Source organism: Protomyctophum parallelum (assembly GCF_964188405.1).
Source record: "Protomyctophum parallelum genome assembly, chromosome: 17".
Classification (NCBI taxonomy): Eukaryota; Metazoa; Chordata; class Actinopteri; order Myctophiformes; family Myctophidae; genus Protomyctophum; species Protomyctophum parallelum.
The window spans coordinates 17,175,150-17,192,649 of record NC_139719.1 but is presented as its reverse complement, the minus strand read 5'-3'; the positions used below and the strand labels follow the sequence as shown (position 1 = coordinate 17,192,649).

Sequence of the window (17,500 nt, the reverse complement as noted above, 5' to 3'; positions counted from 1 at the left end):
CGCGTCCAGAAAATAGAACAAGCATTAAGTGTACTGTGTGTAGTTTATAACTATGTTGTTTTTTTTTTTACCCACAATTTGGCAACCTATTTCTTTCACCCAGTGTCAATTATCTAATGTAATCCTGGGCGCTACACTTCTTCTGCCAAGTTCCAACCTGGGAGTGCAGCGGACTGACCTCATGCACCCTTCTATGCATGAGGAGTCCAAGCTGCTTCTTTTCACCTGACAGGGGGGGATTTCCCTGGCCGGATGTAGCGTGTGGAAGGAACACGTTAGGGGACACGGGGACGTCGGGGAGAACATGCAAACTCCACACAGAAAGGCGCTGTCGCCAACCCCGCCTCGGGTATGGGCATTACATATAATCACCATCACCCCAATATGAAGGACTGCCATAAGACTACGGATTAGTTCTACAATGCAGTTGTTGTTGTTGTTATTTTAGCAACAAAATCTGTGAAAATGTCATGTCTAATTTACAGACATGTGAGTCTAAAGGGCCATTCAAACTGAGCACGATAACGTTAACTGTAAATATGTTGTTTTAAAAAAAGTTCTAACTCAAGTGGATGGCAGCGTCCAACACCACAGCTATAAATGGAGACTGACATCGTGGACGATATCGTTTGGATCAGTTTCAGGTTTCAAGTTTCAACGATGGAAACGTCGACAGCCTTTCAAAATCCATGGAATGCAGTCGGTGTGGCTGAGCCTCAGAATGTTTGTTATCAACGGAGATGAAGAAACGATTAGAATAGCTAACGATAGCTGACAGGCTAGCTGACACTAATGCAGGTAGGCTGTCAGTCAGCCGGACAGCGCAGTGGGTGTTTGAAACAACCTTTACATACGTTTATCGTTCTTCAGTGTGGACGGCAACTTAACAAGCATTATAGTTATAGTTATCATGCTCAAGTGTGAATGGTGCTCATCACAACAATAGAGCAACATGACTGCTAGCGGAACCTAAACCGGGCAAAGAAAACAACAGAATTCACACCAAACAGAAGATAATAACACATTGCTAAAACGACAACATCACAAAAGAGAAGCTATTTTGGTTTTCAAAATGAGACCCAGAAAGGCTCCCTCCTCAGTATTCCTACTACAGCAGAATGAGCAACGTTCTCCTGACTAAATTATGCTGTTATTTGGCACGGTGTGTGGCGTATAGGACCCTGGAACCTAGAACAGGTCAGGTATATACACACGATGCACCCACACCTCTCTAACCCATTTTGGGTGGGAACCCCTTTTGGTGTTTTAAGCATTATGTTATGCTTTAGCTGTTGAAAAATAGCAGATCTACAAGCTCATTCTGTCCTTGACATGAAAATGTTTGAGCACCGCTGACATAGAAACATAGGGTTTTTTCCATAAAACTGTCAGGGTTTTGAAGGTATTTGTAGAACCAACACCCCCTGCCACTCCCAGACACTGACCCGTCTTCAGCAGCTTGACGGCCTGCGTGCGCTCGTCGTGCGCCCCCTGGGTGGTGGTGGCGGTGGTGGTCTCCTCGTGCACGTGGTTGTGTATCTCCTGCTCCGCCGTGAGGGGCTTGAGGCGCTGCAGCACGCGCGTGGTGAACTCCGCCACGCGGGGGGAGGAGGTGGGCTGCGTGTGGGGCAGCGCCACGTCCAGCATGAAGATGTAGGTCAGCACGCTGGAGGGAGAGAGAGAGAGAGAGAGAGGAGGAGAGGGAATAGTAGTGGGATAATGATACCGAGGATTGATAATAAGCTGTCAAAACCCATCTGGATAAAAGAAGGTATAAGGGACATTTCACAGCTGGAAGAAACTACCCACTCTGCTCACTCAGTGGTAATAGTATTTGTAGTATAGAATAGACAGTGGCACAATTTGAAATGTGCACAGACTTCATTATTTTGCTGGCCATAGCCAGTGTGTTTGACTATAGGGTTAAACCACATTTTCATGACACATTTTGGTCTAAAAACACACATATACAGTAGTCAACAACACTACCGTCAATGCATTGTATTAACTGCAGCAGTGTTTCTGACATTATGCTATTCTTCTATAAGGTCAAACCTTCTGTAGTTTGAACCTGTACAAGCTTATTGACCTTTAAAGGTGATTATGGACACAAATGGAATGGGGGGTGGTGATTCAGGCAGTCTCAACCTTTTCTGGCTCCAGGCCCACTTCAAGATGGTGCGAAAGCGTTCACGGCCCACCCATCTGAACCCATTCTCAGAGCATGTTTATTTTAACGACCAATCGATCGATTGTGTTACAGCTTGCGTCAATGGAACTAACAATAGTACTTTAAACGTCCTGTTTATCTGCATCACAATGAAAACAAAATTTTCAAGTTTTTTAGTTTTAGTTTTGTTTACATTATAAAATACATCCAATTATATTAATGTTATATAAATTATCTTTCAAATGGCATTGTTTTGTGGCCCACCAGTGACCCATTTGAAAAGATATGCCAGGGAAGATTCTTACGGCTCTAGCAGAGATTCTCAACCTGTTTAATTTCAAGGGACCCCCAGTTTGACATGCATTAGGGCTACGGTCCCCCATTTAATGGCATTTCTATCTCTGGTACCCCCAATTTATATTGTAAAATCAATGTTAATTTAACTCTAAGAGTGTACCAAATGGTCCATTTGTACACTCTCAAAGTTACAGACCCATAAGGGTCCATTTGGTTCCTAACTATCATTTAGCTGGGGACCCCCGGGAACTCTCTCAAGGACCCCTGGGGGGGTCCCTGGACCCCACTTTTGGAACCACTGCGGTAGAGCACTGGCCTTTCGACCACCAAGGTTCATGGGTGAAACTCCGGGGACACTGTGCCAACTCAGCGAATAAGGAGCAGGGCTTGTGTGTGGCAAGTCATGCGGTAAAGTAAGGAGGAGAGGCTCAGGGATATAGAGAGAGAGGCCAGATGGGAGACCATGAGGTTCCCACTTCGAATTAGTGTCAAAGTGTCCTTGAGCAAGACTCTGAACCCCTAATTGCTCTAGCTGCTCCCGATGTGCAGGTTGGTGCCGTGCAAGGTTTCCTCCACCATCGGTGTGTATAATGGGTTGAATGTAAGGCACAAACTATGTAAAGCGCTTTGGATAAAAGCCCTATATAAATGCAGCATTTCCCATTAAAGTACTGGGATCCGACGGTGCGATCCATCTCCCACTGTGAAACGGGGATATAGACTCCCCCGATACTGACGATAAGCCTCTCTCTGGCGGTCCTACGAGTGGGTCTCACAGCGTACCTGCCGATGCGCTCCCTGACGTTCTTGTAGACGTGTGTGAGCTGGGGCTCCAGGTAGGACAGCAGTCTGTGCAGCAGCTCAGACACTCTCCACTGCTGCTGAGCCAGGCCTCCCTGGAGCACGTACAGCAGGCTGAGGAACCAGGATGGAGAGATAGTCACCGACACGACCATTTCATTGTCACAACGGATCATTTACGATGAACAAATTGTATTGTGCATTTCCATTGAACATTGGAAACATAATGCAGTTGCAAGAAACCACTTATTTCCAATATATACTGTATATATGTTTTGTAAATGAACGCCCTACTCGGGGTCTGCTTGATCATACTACAGCATCACACAGGAGGAGAGGAGAGGAGAGGAGAGGAGAGGAGAGGAGAGGAGAGGAGAGGAGAGGAGAGGAGAGGAGAGGAGAGGAGAGGAGAGGAGAGGAGAGGAGAGGAGAGGAGAGGAGAGGAGAGGAGAGGAGAGGAGAGGAGAGAGGTTTATTGCTATGGGACACTCCATCTCAGTGTGGCTCCAGTTACTGCTGTGCTCTGAAATCTGATTTGGCTCCAAATATTGTCTGTAATCAGATGCCCATGTCAATTTACACCACAACACTGTGCGCACACATGCACACGTACACAAAGATACGATATGAAGCACGATATGAACTACTGTATACCAGAATAATTATGAACAATTACTTTCACAATTTAAATGCTACTTGTTTTTAGCCACTTACACCCCCCCAGCATCCACACATTGGCCAAAGATAGGAATTCTACAGATCTGTTATTTCTTTCTGCGTGAAAAAAGCGGTCAAAGTACAGTCTCTAGAGTCAATAAGTTGAGGTCCAGTGTGTGACGAAGCGATAAAATGATAATAACAAGTATCGGCCCATGCCTGCCACAGCACACAACCACGTGTGTTGTGTGCTGTGCTCGCAATTCATTTTCAATGGTTATTTGATGAAACAGCCTCTGTTCTGCCCTCCCCCCCATCGAGCAGAGCTGTTCTGTCAAAACCATGTGACTTCCATTGGAAATTAATTGTGAGCTGCTCTGCCCAACATCCCCCCCCCCCTCTCCCCCAGAACAGAGACAGAACATGGTTTTCAAAAACCATTGCGCACGCGCACACGCACACGCACACACACACACACACCTGGCGTCTCTGAAGGAGCCGGCCTCCCCACTGAGCGGACTCTCCATGAGCAGCTCTAGCAGCCAGTGGAGCTTCCTGGGGTCGCGACCCTCCTGTTGAACAACACAGCATGACGGTCAACCCATGGACGGTGCAACAGTTTAATTAAAAACCCAATTGTTTCATAATTTTCATAATTTATCCCTATTTTGGACACATCCTTATAGGTGTTTTTTTTAGGATATTTCCATTGTGCGTGAAGTATAAAATAATGCTTAAAGTGGCATTCCACTCATTTTCAACATTCTACTATGTCATTAATATACCTTAGAGCTGTTGTGTGGAAATAATAAATAAAAGGTCCCCCCATTCTGTGTTTCCCCATTCTGGAGGTCTGAAAAAAACCATTCCCATGTTAATGATTTTTTTCAGACCTCCAGTTCTAGGAAACACAGAATGGGGGGACTTTTTATTATTTCAGCTCTAAGGCATATTAATGACTGCTATTTGTTGGCTCATGCCATTCATAATATCAAGGTCTTAAAACATGGTGATGTCCTCACAAGTATATATAGTCAGTAACACTATGGTCTTACACAGGCAGTAGCGATGCAGGTGCCCCAGTCTGTGTAGGTGTCCACAGTGATGTTGGCTAACGCCGTCCTGATCAGTGGACACAACAGCTGCCACAGCTTCTCCACCTGCACACAGACACACAGACACAGACACACAGACACACAGACACACACACACACACACACACACACACACACACACACACACACACACACACACAGCGACCATGTGTTTTTTAGACCGATGCTAGGTCCGTGGGTTTACCTGTCATCCTATAGTTTACTGAGGCACTCTCTCTCTCTGCATTAGATTGTATGTGTTGACCTTGCTTATTGTGAGTCACTCTAGATAAGAGCACCCTTTACAAATCTGTAACTCTGAGAACCAAATCACTAAATACATATCCCTTTGGGGGTCCTTTACATGAAAAGGTTTGAGAACCACTGTTGTAATGTACGGTATTGTATTAGTATAGTATTGTATGCACAGTATATTGGTGTTGATTATCACCTGGGTGAAACTCTAGTGTGTATTGTATTGTATTGTATTGTATTGTATTGTATTGTATTGTATTGTATTGTATTGTGGTATGCAGTGTTGTTTTCGTCGACTAAAACTAAGACGAAAAATGTTCGTCGACTACCTTTTTTCACTGACGGAAACTAAATGGAAACTAAATGAAAACTAAGCTATGATGACTAAAACCTAGACTAAATATATTGGCAATTTCGTCAACAAATAAAAACTAGACTAAAATGTTAGGAAGGGACTAATGGACTAGAGATCCAGTATAAGACATTTTACACTAAAACATTCCAGGTGACTAAAATGTGACTAAAACTAAACGAAGTTTCCAATTCCAAAGGCTATGACTATAAACTAAAATGCCAAAAACACTGGGTGGTATATGATCTGGGTGGTATATGATCTGGGTGGTATATGATCTGGGTGGTATATGAACTGGGTGGTATATGATCTGGGTGGTATATGATCTGGGTGGTATATGATCTGGGTGGTATATGAACTGGGTGGTATATGATCTGGGTGGTATATGATCTGGGTGGTATATGATCTGGGTGGTATATGAACTGGGTGGTATATGATCTGGGTGGTATATGATCTGGGTGGTATATGATCTGGGTGGTATATGAACTGGGTGGTATATGATCTGGGTGGTATATGATCTGGGTGGTATATGATCTGGGTGGTATATGAACTGGGTGGTATATGATCTGGGTGGTATATCATATGGGTGGTATATGATCTGGGTGGTATATGATCTGGGTGGTATATCATATGGGTGGTATATGATCTGGGTGGTATATGAACTGGGTGGTATATGATCTGGGTGGTATATGAACCTGAGAGAAGCTCCAGTGTTTGCTCCCTCTGATGAGGCCTGCAGTGATCTCACACATGCATCGCTGGCAGCTCTCGTGGGAGTCGCCCGCCAGCTGTTCCAGACGTGGCCATAGTAACGGCAGGAAGGTGTCGCCATAGTTACGGAACAGGCCCTGTCGATCAAAAAGAATAATAAATACAAGTGAGGGGTGCTTTTATATCATACATCGTCGTGCATCACTGTGTGGTACACACAGGACACACAAAGCTGGGCATAGGAGGGGCTATAGCGCCGCTCAAAAACATGGAGATGGAGGTTATGAAATGCTACGCAAACTAAAGCTGGTTGTCTAGGTCAGTGGTTCCCAAAGTGGGGTCCGGGGACCCCCAGGGGTCCTTGAGGGAGTTCCAGAGGGTCCCCAGCTGAATGATAGTTTGGAACAAAATGGACCCTTATGAGTCTGTAACTCTGAGAGTGTACAAATGGAACCAAATGGACCCGTTAGGACAAAGAAAGAAAAACACACAAAAGGTTCTTCGGTTAAAGTGTATTGCAAAATGTAGTTTGTGTGGATAACCCTCTATACTTAGTCAAATGGACATGAGTTGCCTCTGTACATGGTGTGCTCATTTTTCCCTCTACACAAAATCTACTTACCAAAACAATTGCAGATCTACGTCTCTATTAGATCTGCAATTTTTTGGCGAATCAACCCCCGGAATAGGAAGGCCATACATGTGGTTAAGGCAGTATTCAGGGCTTAAAGCCGCAAAAAAGACTGAAATGATTTTTTGCAAATCTCCACTGATGCCATTAAATGACCCCTATGAAATCCTCAGGACTGAAATCAGTCCCCAGGACTGAGAACTTTAAGCCCTGATATTCTATGTGGAAAAAAAATGCTGGAAAACCCCCCAAAAAAGCCAAAAATACACGCGCATCTATAAGCCCAATAGGCTGGGTATACTGGACAGTTCAAGAATAAGAGTCTGCACACCATTTTTCTGCTGCCAGAAATATCTTTACTTCATCCATATTGATGAATTGATGAAGTGAAAGATATTTCTGGGAGCAGAAAATGGCATGTGCACTTTTTCTTATTCTTGAACTGAAAAGGCAGTATTGTATTCACCCAGTCTGTGATGCTGACCTTTCTCTCTCCCTCCCTCCCCGCCGAGCGAGTCTCTTACCTTGAAGAGACAGAAGCGTCTGGGGCTGAAGCTGTCTTTGCCCTTGCGCTCTTCCAGTGACAGATACTCCACCAGCTGGCCCACAAACTCAGCATCGGTGAAATATTCAAGGATGATCTTCTCACCCTGCACGCACGCACGCACAGACATACACACACATACAGTACACACCCATAAGCGCAGCGACACATAATTTTGCTAATGAAAACAAAGCACTGAGGTGAGTGTGTTTTTCATGCATGTGTGTGTGTGTGTGTGTGTGTGGAGGGGTGCGTGCATGCGTGTGTGTGTGTGTGTGTGTGTGTGTGCACCTCATTCATCTCCTCATTGGGCCAGCTCTCCGTGGGCTCCTCTGAAGTTGCATAGATCATCAGTTCTCTGTGCGAGGAGGAGGAGGATAGGGAGACAATGGCAGGAGATCTGCTGTGATGGCTTGCTATGATTTATAGATATCAACACAAAGCAATGTGGATGGATGGATACGGTCTCCCGCACAAGCACCCAAGAATAAATGAATGATTAAAAAGTCAGTTAGTCAGCAGAGGGGCCGCCCCGCGCGGCGGCGGCGGGTTTGGCGCGACAGGCAGTCAGTCAGTCAGCCCAACCATCCGTACAGCAAATCTTTTACTTAGGGCCGAGCCTGTTAAGCCATTTTGGGCGGGAACCCCTTTTGGTGTTAGCATTATGTTATGATTTAGCTATTTAAAAATAGCAGATCTACAAGCTCATAGCGCGCCACCGAGTGGCGCGATATGAGCTTGTAGGTCTGCTAGTTTTGAAAAATCGAAGAACAACTGACATAGAAACATAGCTTAGAAATAGAGGAATGGAAGCGCTGCAGGGATCTGTTAGTGGCTCTTGGATGGGCGCTCTTTGGTGATACAGGTAAAACCATATAGACAAAGTCACAAAAGGTATCCTTCCTCTAAGTTGTACTGCTAGTCAAGGTGTAAGTTGCAGACTTGAAAAGAAAAGAGTCCAAGGCACTCCGTCTTTGGTGAAGAAATAAATAGTTTATTTGATGATGAGCAAGGCAAATAAATAAAGAAGAAACATAGCTATAGAAACATAGCTTTTTCAGTAAACTGTCAGGATGTAGAAGACATTTTTAGAATCTGATCTCAGGTCAAAATGGGTTAAGTCAGCCGATCTGCCTTAATGTCTGGGCCGGTCAGCGGCTGTCAGTCACTCCGCGGCACTCCTCTGCCAAGCGAGTCAACTCGGGAGCCACTGAGACGTATCTGGTCGGTCAGTCAGTCGATGATGCTAACTAGGCATTAAGTCACTGCGTCGGCGTCAGCGTGCGTCGGCGTCGGCGTGCATCGCCCCAACCCCCCCCTGCAGCGATCTGGATACATCCTGTCAGCCAATGGACCGAGTCAACCCGCAAACCGGGCCAAGATTCATCTGAGCTGTCACTCAGTCAGTCAGTCCCGTCTGTCAGCTAGTCAAACCCACCCACCCTCCAATTGCATGCACGCACACCCGCACGCACATATGCACACACGCACACACACACGCACACGCACACACACACACACACACACACACACACACACACACACACACACACACACACACACACACACACAAAACAACAGAGCCTTGAGTGAGCCTTCATATAGTGTGTGAATTACACACCCCATCAAAAAGATTTATTTCGCTTTTGTTGCATTCCTGAGGTAATAATTTGATGACCGGGTCACCGGTCAGTTCAGAGTTTCAGTCGGAGAGGCTTTGAATCTCACTCCGCCGGTCATTAAATAATTGGCTCATTAAGCAAAAACATGAATAAATAAATCAAAATCACCATGAATTCAAGACTTCATGGGGCGTGTAATTGATCGAAGAGAAGTTATCTAAGGTCCTTAACACATCTGGGGCATTTAGTTCGTTTAAGTTAAAAATTAATATTCATAAAATATTCAGAGGTGTGATGAGGAGCGCCGTGAATAAAGACTTCAACCCGTGTGAACGAGGCAGTGAACTGTATCAATGTTTCATGGCAATATTCGCCGCATCAAACGTCTCTGCTTGGTACAAAAAAACAAAGTGATTGTGTCTGCGGCATTTCATTTTGGAATGATTGTCGGGGCGCGCGCGCGCGGGGGGCTGGCAGACACTCTTTGAAGTTATCAAAAAACACATTTTATGTGGAACGGTTATGGTGAGATATATATAACAGTGCCAGCGATGGAAGTAGTACCGTACTAAAATGTTTGACTTTAAGTAAAAGTAGCATGATTGAATACAGCAATGTAGAAATACTCAACCATAATTATGTACTGTAAGGCAGTATTCAAAATGTACAGCTACTTGAGAAATGACCGTTATACTTTCCACCACTGGAAATATTGCCAGTAGTGTAATGGGAATTTTAGAATGCCAACTACAGTGCCAGATATATGCATTATTGTGTATATATCTTCCTTCCATTAAGTGTCTTTGCTCACCAATGTGCTCAGTCTAATTTATGCAGCTGTCAATCTAACAGCTGACTTGACTCCTCCACGCTGTCAGCAAAGGTATAGTTATTTGTGTGTCGCCCTTAGCTTGAGAACAGATCCTTATAATTATGACCAGTGAGTATAGCATCTCTGTTAGAACAAGACTATAAGAACTGTCAGAGAATGGGGTTGAGGAGGCTTGCGCCCGGAGGGGCTGCACAGTAGAAAGACATTGAAAAAGGTGAGTCAGTGAGACTTTAGTTTAAGCCTTACCTGGGCCATTACCTAGCCCCAGAATAAAGTGTTACCTGGGCCATGGATAATAGCCCCAGACAGTGTAAAAGGGATTGTGACATTAAAAAAAAACGAAAAACATGAACTTTTAACACAGTACGTGCAAAAAAGGTCTCTCCCCCTCCCTTCCTGAAAACAGGACGGGAGGGGGAGAGGCGTATTGTTACGTAATGGCGGCTCTGAGACTCCCATGCGAGCGTATATACAACTCCTATATGCCCATTCTTTAGCTCATACAAAAGCCAATTACCGACGAAGGGTAGGTGGATCAATGTGTACTTTTTTTCCTCGTAAAAGTAAACACCGGACTTTCATCCGGTGTAGAGTACAGTATGTATGGGATATTATGTGTGCATTTTTATAACTGCCTGTCAACGTCTGACATAAAACGGCTCCTAATTAGGCTTTCTGTTCAAGAAGAGTACGTTACTACAAAAGCAGGTGTTACATAAAGGTAAATATCTCCAGAATGGAAGATGGTAAATCAAATTTTTTGTCCTCATCGTGATGTCATCAATGTCACCCTACTTTGTATAATTCCTCCTCTTCTTCAGGCTTCAGTTCCAAATTTGCATTTCCATTTTGTTTACAATGTCCACCATAGCTGATTTTCCAAGCTCAAATATTAAATAATCTGCATATCAGCACCCCCACCACCTCAGGACATTGTGGTACTGCAGTTAAACTGCTTTCAAAGTCCAGAAAGAAATTACAAGGAATGGTTATATGGTGGTGATTGATAACCTGACGCTGCCAGATCCAAGAAGCTTGCTACACAAATTTGTTTCACAGCTTATTGGGATCTGGGATCGCGGAAGCAAATTCGATGACGGGGCTGTTCCTTTTTTTCAAGATACTTGGTAGATGATTGGATGGGACCGTCTGTCTATCACCGTGTGGGCGTGCAAACACAACCAATCATATTGACGTGTCTATATAGCTTCACATCCGGTTTCGCCCATGTCCCGCCCTTAGCTCACGCTGATTGGTCCGGTACGGAACGGATTTTTGTCAGCTCAACTGTCTGAGAGATCCCAGTTTTAAAATGCATGTTATTTGCACATTAAGCTTTACCTGGGCCATGTGTAATAGCCCCAGACAGTGTTAAACCTTACCTGGGCCATGTGTAATAGCCCCAGACAGTGTTAAACCTTACCTGGGCCATGTGTAATAGCCCCAGACGGTGTTAAAACTTACCTGGGCCATGTGTAATAGCCCCAGACAGTGTTAAGCCTTACCTGGGCCATGTGTAATAGCCCCAGACGGTGTTAAGTCTTACATGGGCCAGGTGTAATAGCCCCAGACAGTGTTAAACCTTACCTGGGCCATGTGTAATAGCCCCAGTGTGTCTTCTCTATGAAGTGCTCGGACTCCCACTGCTCCTGGGTCAGAGGCAGCTTACTGCTGTCATACTGCAGCCAGCGATTAGCTGCACGGTCCCCCACACACACCCCCTCTGGGTCCTCCATACCACCTACACACACACGTGCACACAAAGGTTTTTATTACAGGTTTGCACACTTGGACATCAACCTAAAACTGAAAAATAGCAGATCTTTCGTGCATGACTCCAACGCAACGTGCAACTAAGCACGGTAAATAAGGCATAACTCTAATTTCCAGTCACTAAACTAAACATGCATCCTAATAAGCCAAACCCCAACGTGAGTCTTTTTGTAATTGTCATTGTAAACCTACAGTATCTCTAAAACAAAGTAAATCAAGGAAAATGGTCCCTCACGTCAACTGCTCAAATACAAGCACACACGCACACACACACACGTGCGCGCGGATGCAGTCACATTGACTTATTACGGTAGTTTCTCATTTCTGTGTGCATTTGCATGTGCTGCGTGCGTCCTTCTACATTCGTTCACTAATGACAGTCTCCCACTGGTGGGAGATGGCCCCCGATGCCATGCAATTCTTTTTCCTAAACGGAAAGACAACTTTAATTTTAGGCAATATTCATTTTAATGGAAAGACAATGAAAATGTATTATCGGGGCCTCTTATTGCTCCTCCAAAAGGGAAATTACAATACAATTAGTTCATATATCATGATATAAGCACCCAAGCAGGAGCTCCGTTCGCCTCGGATATGATAACCGGTAATTGGGAGTACTCGGAGGCGAGAGTTGGACCGTGTTGGCCTACAGCGATAACAAACGTACAGGAAACGAGATACATTTGTGTGGCGCGAGCAGCATAAAGTGACCGTTTATCGAGTGGCGTTTCTTTCGTATATAAAAAAAACCCACTGATGTCCGAAGGCTTCAGGCACACTTTCTTCCTGGGTCTCTTCAGCTGCTTCAAGACGCCGGCCACCGCGGAGATCGCCACCTACAGGACAGAACAGGGAGGGACGTCAGCGCGGCACCATGTAGAAGATAGAGGTTGTTACTTGCGCGAGCAGAGCGCGCACGTAATGTAAGTGGCTGCTGTACTGTAGGTCAAAGTACAAAGATCAAAGTACTGTAGGTACAGCAGTGGGGCGGCAGTGGCCCGGTGGGGTAGAGTGGCCGCTAGGACAGCCGGATGGGAACCACGAGGTTCCCAGTTCGATCCCTGTGGGCTCCCCCAGACTTCGAAGTGTCCTTGAGCTGATATTTATATAGCCTTGCATGGGCTATATAAATGAACTATTTACAGAACAGTAAATGATGGCTTTGGCCATCATTTACTCATTTTTGTCATCATGTCACCACAAAAAGACATTAAAAAAAAAACAATTTGGCTTTGAATGGTAAATCTCTCCCTCGGGGCCTTGGGGGGAAAACAAGGTTAAGTAGCCACAGGCTTTGCGTATGCTGATGGAGTCGTGTATGAGGCTCTGAGTGAAGTAGAGACAGACAGACAGACAGACAGCCAGACAGACAGACAGACAGACAGACAGACAGACAGACAGACAGACAGACAGACAGACAGACAGACAGACAGACAGACAGACAGACAGACAGACAGACAGACAGACAGACAGACAGACAGACAGACAGACAGACAGACAGACAGACAGACAGACAGACAGACAGACAGACAGACAGACAGACAGACAGACAGACCTTGCGTATGCTGATGGAGTCGTGTATGAGGCTCTGAGTGAAGTAGAGGACGGCGTCCGGAGGCAGCGGGTGGTCGTCTCTCAGCTGGAGGGACAGCAGGTCTGCAGCCATGTGCTCAAACTTCCACGGCCTGCGGCACAGAGTACAGGCACGCACGCACGCATGCATGCACGCACAGGCACAAGCACACACACACACACACACCCACACCATTTAACTTTGGGAGTGTACAGGAACCAAATGGACCCGTAAGGGTCTCAGAGTTACATACAAAAGAACACTGAGGGTTTTACTGTGTTCCGACAGCACTTTGATAACTTACAGATCGCTGTCTTCAAGGCAATCCAAAAGGTCATTGACCAGCTTCTCGTATTTCCTAAAATAAGAGAGAGAGAGAGAGAGAGAGAGAGAGAGAGAGATACAAAAAAAAGAACATTACAGTTTTAGATTTGCAGAGGTGATGGAGGAAGCCACTTTGAGTTATATGAGCTGTTAATAGTTTTACTAGAAGCCCTGCATTGCATTGGGGTTTGGGAGTGGGCGGGAAAAAAACGAAACCTGCAAGCAGGTCCCGCCAGGCCGCCATGCACCTTCCAACCGTACAGTACAGTACAGTAACGTGGATGTTGTGTGTGTGTGTGTGTGTGTGTATGTGTGCACCAGAAGCGTGCCACAGCGAGTGTGGGTGGAGAGAGGCACATTGCAGCAGCATGTAGCCCAGCATGGAGTCAACACGATCAGGTTGAAAACAAGAAAAGATCAAAGCCGGAGATTACAATATACCAAAAACAAACGCGAGGAGGAGGCAGGTCTGACATTTAGGATTGTTTCTCGATTCTCTTACTGGCAAAAAATGGAAAAGGAATTGGAGAGACGAGAACATGTTTTACAGACATGTACATACAGTATGCAGCTATTTATTGAGAGGCTACTGTGTGGGAGTAGAGTCAGACGGCACTTAAACTTTGCTATACTGTACGTGGGCAGGCGTAGGCGGTCAAAGTTAAACTTATACATAGTATACATCTAGATATTATCTCATTCTGTATTAAAATATTCTAACCAGTATGACGCCTAAGGGCGTCATACTAAGGGAGTACACAGCAGCATACAGCATAAGCTCACCTCCGACGGCCTTTCGCTGTCGGGGAGACTGACCAAGTTACATTCAAAGTATATGGTATTAAGTACAGGTTCACAGACAGAGGTGAGAATGTAAGGCGTGTTTCACTGTTTCTCTGAAGACGAGAGGCTTACCCATTGATCAACCATTTGCTCCCAGCTATGAACACAACTTATTTTGTTAAACAAATTGCCACAGGAACAGACTCCAGACCGTGAACAAACCCTCACCCTGACTGTCCTTCCCACTCCAGGTGGACTTTGAATAACAGTAAGAACAAAGACAGGCCTCAGAGACGAAATGTCTTGCATAATTAAGCCAGCCAGCTAGTAGTCAGACCTACTGAAAAACAGTACATTTGTTCAAGAACATGAGATATTGTATAGAATTATGGATTTCCAGATTCCACACAACCTCACACATCCGTCTCGTTAAGGGCAGACTGCTGGACGAGCGTTGGCGCTTTGGCATTCTGGGGGGTCAGATCAACATGGAAATGAATTCTGTACGGGCCATATAAGTCCATATGTCTTTAGTGTACAGGGTTTGATGAGTTCAGATCAACATATGGAATGTCACAAACAGGTCAGCTCCATATAATAGATCTAAGGGTGGTAGCAGGGACATTCCCTTGAGTGTACAGGGTTTGATGAGGACCGGGCCTTCATTTGTAGGTCTGCTATTTTTGAAAAATCGTAAAAATGCGGCACAAATATTTTAATATATATTCTTTCAGAGCAAACTTTTTTTTATTTCGACGTCAGGCCAAAATGGGTTAATTGCCCATCCCTAGTGATTACTAGGAACTACTACACTACTACTACTAACTAATCATAATTATTATAAAACCTAAAGCACCTGGCAGCAACGAGGCTCCTTATTCGCTAACATCTAAAGTACCTGGCAGCAACGAGGCTCCTTATTCGCTAACACCTAAAGTACCTGGCAGCAACGAGTTTCTTTATTCGCTAACACCTAAAGTACCTGGCAGCAACGAGGTTCCTTATTCGCTAACACCTAAAGTTACCTGGCAGCAACGAGGTTCCTTATTCGCTGACGCTGAATGCTCTCTTTCATCTCCTCCACGGTGGGCAGCTCCAGGCAGGGGGCGGGGTTTAGAGACTCTGCCATTTCATTGGCTGTCTGGGCGCAGCTCTCGGACACCTGCGAGTGAGAGGCGTACTTCAAACACAACAGAGCTGAACGAACAGCGGCCGCTCTGAACACATTTGGGACGGCATGTACTGTGTGTGTAGTTCAGGTGTCATCCACCATGTTGTCCATACTATACACGGACACATCTGTCCGTGGCAAACCCGACCCAAGTAAATGTGGACTTTATGAAATAATATAGCGGACATATTGACCAATTACCAGTTTATGATTAAAGCGAGGGAGAGAGAGAGAGAGAGAGAGAGAGAGAGAGAGTGGGCGTGCACGCAGGAGAGTTGCCAATTGCCATGGTTGCTTGAGGCATCTTATATTAATTTGATTTGAGCTTCTCTTTCAGCTCGTTGAGGTCAACACTGTTGTCAGGATCCATGATATAAATAATGTAGAATTGCACGCCAGTGTTTTCATATCAGCCAGAGCTGGCTTGCCTTAATAATAATAATAATAATAATGAATTGCATTTTTATAGGGCTTTTCCAAGTGCTCAAAGCGCTTTACAATGGTTCAGTCATTCATACATTGGGAGGTGAAACGGCGAACAGTCGACGCCAGCGTCCTCACTTCCCACATTCACACAGCAATGGTGGCGAGCTCACACCGACCAACTCATTGGAGGCAATGTAAGGTTCAGTATCTTGTAGGAATGTAATACACTCAACTCACGATACGTATCACGATATGAGGTTCACGATACGATTTTTCACGATATTTTCCAGACAAATGACCGACAAATCTTTTTTTTTTCAATGATTTATCTTCCCCCCAAGATTTTTTTTAACTACATTGCAAAAGTAGCAATACTTTTCATGTAAAATTACTTAATTTCTGCACAACAACTGTAAACATGCTTTCATGTTTAAACCTAGCTCGAGTTAACATTTCTTCTTTTCTTTGATGGCATCTTAGGATAGATGTAGACCTATTTGACAGTGCAGAAACATAATTGCCTTCCTTGATGTATTAATGAGCACCAGTAACGACCATCACCTGTGTGTCACAGACACATACAGCTCCCCTCTGCAGGCCTCTACTACTGAAATTGACTGCATGGAGTCTGTCTCATTTCTCTCCGAAAGCACGTGAATATGATGGAATATGATTACAGCTCACATTTCATATCACACACTAGCCCCCCTAAAAAAATATTGAAAATAGATATACATTTTTAATAAATCGATACATATCGCCGGGATATTATATCGATATATCGTTACATGCCTAGTATCTTGCCCAAGGACACTTCGACATGTGGACAGGAGGAGCCACCATGACGATGACCCCCTAGTGTATTTGCGTGAGTGTGTGCATATGTGTGTGTGTGTGTTGTGTGTGTGCACGTGCGTGGTGCTCACAGTCAGGTAGATGCCGATGGTGTCGTGCTGGCGGTGGATCCTGTCCGTGATCTCGTCCAGCAGCCGACCAATGGAGGGCTTCTCCAGGGACATGGAGGGCGACAGGCCGCAGCGCACCAGGGCGGGCCACACCTCGCCCACGCAGTCCCAGTCCCTCATACTGGCCAGACACACCCCGCTGTACCCGCCCAGCAGGGTGTACAGCGCACCCTGAGGGACAGAAATGGTAAATGGTGCATTTATATAGCGCCTTTATCCAAGGCGCTTTACATGCAGATTGTGCATTACATTCACCCATTCACACACATTCATACACCGATTGCGGCGGAAGCCATGAAAGGTACCAACCAGCACATCGGGAGCAATTTGGGGTTCAGGGTCTTGCTCAAGGACACTTCGACATGTAGCCAGGAAGAGCCGGGATTCGAACCGCCGACCCATGGATCATTGGACGACCTGCTCTAACTCTTGAGCTACAGACAGACAGACAGACAGACAGACAGACAGACAGACAGACAGACAGACAGACAGACAGACAGACAGACAGACAGACAGACA

General features: G+C 45.3%; 1 protein-coding gene across 1 annotated transcript in view; it reads right to left on the bottom strand.

Annotated features, from left to right (window-relative positions):
- Positions 1-17,500, bottom strand: part of LOC310875011 (proteasome activator complex subunit 4B-like) — an 87,245-nt gene that overhangs the window by 10,963 nt on the left and 58,782 nt on the right. Inside the window, exons 29-41 of the mRNA XM_083788026.1 lie at positions 16,943-17,152; positions 15,445-15,581; positions 13,617-13,670; positions 13,295-13,424; positions 12,494-12,575; positions 11,554-11,707; positions 7,804-7,870; positions 7,493-7,618; positions 6,322-6,474; positions 4,981-5,085; positions 4,406-4,497; positions 3,251-3,382; positions 1,446-1,666 (exon numbers count right to left, since the gene is read on the bottom strand). Coding sequence (XP_083644152.1) covers positions 1,446-1,666; positions 3,251-3,382; positions 4,406-4,497; positions 4,981-5,085; positions 6,322-6,474; positions 7,493-7,618; positions 7,804-7,870; positions 11,554-11,707; positions 12,494-12,575; positions 13,295-13,424; positions 13,617-13,670; positions 15,445-15,581; positions 16,943-17,152 — 1,663 coding nt within the window. The remainder of the gene's footprint in view (positions 1-1,445; positions 1,667-3,250; positions 3,383-4,405; positions 4,498-4,980; positions 5,086-6,321; positions 6,475-7,492; positions 7,619-7,803; positions 7,871-11,553; positions 11,708-12,493; positions 12,576-13,294; positions 13,425-13,616; positions 13,671-15,444; positions 15,582-16,942; positions 17,153-17,500) is intronic.